The following is a 3,324-nucleotide window of genomic DNA, read 5'->3' as shown; positions in this document are numbered from 1 at the left end:
AGCTTCAATGCACTGTCTAAAAAGGCGTTCGAGTCGCAAAAAAATTGCGTCGTATTTGAAGTTTCCTTCCCTGGTGGCGTCTACTCCGCAAGAGGAGACGAAAAAGGCTTGATGCCGTCCTCCAGAGGCTCGGACTCTGGCAATAAGCACCAGAACCAATTCAGAAACGTAACCTTCGCTACCTTCAACTGTCCGCAACTTCTAATTTGAGTCGGTACGACAACAGTCTAATAAAATATCCACGTTTCAACTGTCATATTAAGACGATGCTCCGCAGTAGCTGCTTGCTGGTGTAGATATGCTGGTGCCTAAAACAGAACTGCAAGAAAATGCACGTAGTGCAGACGATGCTGGCTACCCTCCATTGTCTAGTAGCATTGTTGCCGAACTATAGTGAAATATTGCTGTGACATCGATCATTTAATTCGTCGTTATCTTAATCTCAGTATCATCGTTTATCTTTTACGCGCTCCTTTAGCTACTGTACACTTGCTGACAAGCGTATTTTGGCCATTCATTTCGTAGGCTAATCGATGCTGATGGGATCCGACCGTGATTTCACATCCTGACCCTAATTAATTCGTTTCAGTTCTATTAGACGAGGTGTATTTCCATCTTAACACAGCGGAATTCAAGAAGATAGGCACAGGAAGGGAGGACCGATCATATATAACATGTGCGAAAAAAAGAACGAAAACTCTCGAACTGTTTTAAGACAAAAAAAAAAAAGGCATTTAGAACCGCTGGTTCCTCGGCCAATCCACCGTAGTGGATAAGGGCCATTATTTGATAACAAGAACAAGGAACTATCTAGAATGCACTCGCGAACACATCTTCTTATTTGCAAAATTCGTCTTTATATTTAATTTACCTCAGCCTACTACCGCCCGATTAGTGAGGGCTTTATTATCTCCTTCATTGATACCTCTTTCATAATATTGTTTCAATTAGTCTTACTGCTCAGTCGCGTACTATTCATAAATATTTGGTCTTCCGTTTTTTTTTTTTTAATTTACCTCCTGCCGCCGGATTTTTGGCCTATATTTTTTAGTGAGAAAACGCCATAAACGCGGACAATCATTATCATCATCATCACCGTTTACCCCAGCGCTGGGTTGAGCCATAACACCGGGCACTAAAGAACGAGCCAACGCGAACATCGCGTGCTTGGGAAAGAAAGACGAAGGCTGAAATAGCGCGTGGTGTCAGCAGCCGAACGAGAGAACGCAGGCGTTCCAGGCTCAGACTTCTGCAGATTCTGCTGTTACCCTGACCAGAATGTACTCGCCCGGTCTCGGACCAACTCATCAGCGAGGCAGGAGGGCTTTCTACCCGGCCACATTCCGTAATATGGCGCCGTACGAGAACGCGTACCTGGACCACGACATGTGTTATCCCGTCCTGCCGCCACCATCGCAGGATCCGTTCGGGGAATCGCCCAACATGCTGTCTGGAATGGTTCCCCTGTCCGACACGGTGAGCGACGGCTCCTCTCCGGTATCTAACCACACTTCGTCAGCAAATGGCTGCAACGGTGAAGACAGTGACGACAACGGGCCGTTTGCGAAGCTGCTGAACAATGCAGAGGTTCTGGCAGACGACGACGACGACGAAGGCAGCGCCGACGAGGAGCGCATCGTGCACAAGCAAGTAGAATGTGATCCCGAGGAACCGCAGAGGCCCATGTCTGCATACGCGCAGTTCTTCTGCGAAACTCAAGCAGCCATCAAAGTGCAGAATCCCCACGCCAGCTTCGGCGAGGTATCGCAGATAGTGGCCTCCATGTGGGAGGGGCTCGAGGCGGAGCAGAAGCTGTCGTACAAGAGGAAGACGAAAGCTGCCAAGAAGGAATACCGCAGGGTCCTCACAGAGCACAGGTCCCCCCTCGCCGCAAACGGCGCTGCTGATCAGCTGGACGTAGACCGAAGAAGCGGGTACGTGAGTTCACCGAGCGCGATGCGCACTCCACCAAGGGGCAGCATGTCGCCTCTGCAGAACAACAACCCACTGCTGAGCTCTGTCATGGACGAGGGCTCCCCGCGTAACTACATGGTGGCGGCGTCTCCTGAAGACGTGCTGAGAACTCGGCAGCAGCAGCAACATCAGCATCCCATGGCACTGAGCTCACCGTCGATGTTCCAGAAGCCAAAGCAGGCGTCAGTGATGCCGAGGCACTGCCGCCCTCAGGTGGTGATGAATTCAGCTTCACCTTCGTCCGCCTCCTGCGCAACTGCCCTGAAGCCTCAGCGGTCGCCGTCACTTTGCTACCAGACCTCGGGCAGGGGTGTAGGTGTGCCAAACAACCACGGTCCGATGCCTGTAGGACATATTTTTACCCGGTGCCGCCGTAACGGCTGCCCCAATCCGCCCGTTGCTTCGCATGAATGGGACGTCGAGTACTGCAGCAGTGAGTGCGTCATCTTGTACTGCAAGAATGTGTTCTCGGCCTGGGCAGCACAACGGCAGATCGCCGAACGCAGCCTTCCGCACTGAAACGAGCAGCGTCGCCGTGGCCCGTTGTTAAAAGAAGCCAAGCCTCCTCGATCTCTGTGTGGTGACACTACGCACGACATCCTGCTTTCTTCCTTTTTGCCTTTTTTTTTCTTAGAGCATTCCTTCGCAGTGGCACTTCCTATCTATACAGCTGATCATTTGTTATGCGCAACATCATTTAGTTTGGTTGCATAAAAAGACGGCGCCTTCATAGTGCCCGTTCTACAGTGTGCAATAAAGGGTTTGATAGCCTACAAGAGATGTCTCTTATTGACACATTCAACATAATCGAATGAGCCATGGCTGTTTGTGACCCAGAGAACTAATCTCCAATTTATTTTTCCATTCTGTTCGGTGTCCTCTTGTCGACCGTAATGAATGATAAAACGGTAGTGTAATCTCAGCTTCACTATTGATTGTAAGGTAACTCAGTGCGTAGTTTATCGAGAGCTGTAATGACCTTGCTCTGGTCTCCTGTAATTTACTTGATCCTACATCATGCAGCAAGAAGTGCAACACACAGGACTGGCCTGCTGCGTTCCCTTAAGATGGATGAAGTTGGTCACTAAGGAACAGACCCAAACCAAGGAGAAGAGAGAGAGAGAAAGTTCTTTATTGAAAAGAGAGTGATCAGCTAGCGTACAGGCCTTCGAGTATGAAGCATAGAAGATTTCTCAGATTCTTTACTGGGAGTGCGGGTCGACATAACCCAAGTTTATCAAGGAGGAGTGGGACTCCCTTCTGCGTAGCCCCGCTCTAGACAAGCAAATCCTGGCTATTCGGCGTGCCCGCGACCGGGCCAGTGGGACCGTGCCGGTCCCGACCTGGGAC

General features: G+C 50.1%; 1 protein-coding gene across 1 annotated transcript; it reads left to right on the top strand.

The window, feature by feature from the left end:
- Positions 1 to 349: 349 nt before the first annotated feature.
- On the top strand, positions 350 to 2,750 carry LOC126522189 (TOX high mobility group box family member 4-like). Its single transcript, XM_050170928.3, has one exon. The coding sequence runs from the start codon at positions 1,279 to 1,281 to the stop codon at positions 2,491 to 2,493; it is 1,215 nt and encodes a 404-aa protein (XP_050026885.1). The 5' UTR covers positions 350 to 1,278; the 3' UTR covers positions 2,494 to 2,750.
- The last annotated feature ends 574 nt before the right edge of the window (positions 2,751 to 3,324 follow it).

This window comes from Dermacentor andersoni, chromosome 6, assembly GCF_023375885.2.
Source record: "Dermacentor andersoni chromosome 6, qqDerAnde1_hic_scaffold, whole genome shotgun sequence".
NCBI classification, from domain to species: Eukaryota; Metazoa; Arthropoda; class Arachnida; order Ixodida; family Ixodidae; genus Dermacentor; species Dermacentor andersoni.
This window is presented reverse-complemented; position numbering and strand designations above follow the sequence as displayed.

Excerpts from the sequence above, each read along its gene's own strand:
- LOC126522189 (XM_050170928.3), top strand. The coding sequence starts at position 1,279 with ATGTACTCGCCCGGTCTCGGACCAACTCATCAGCGAGGCAGGAGGGCT.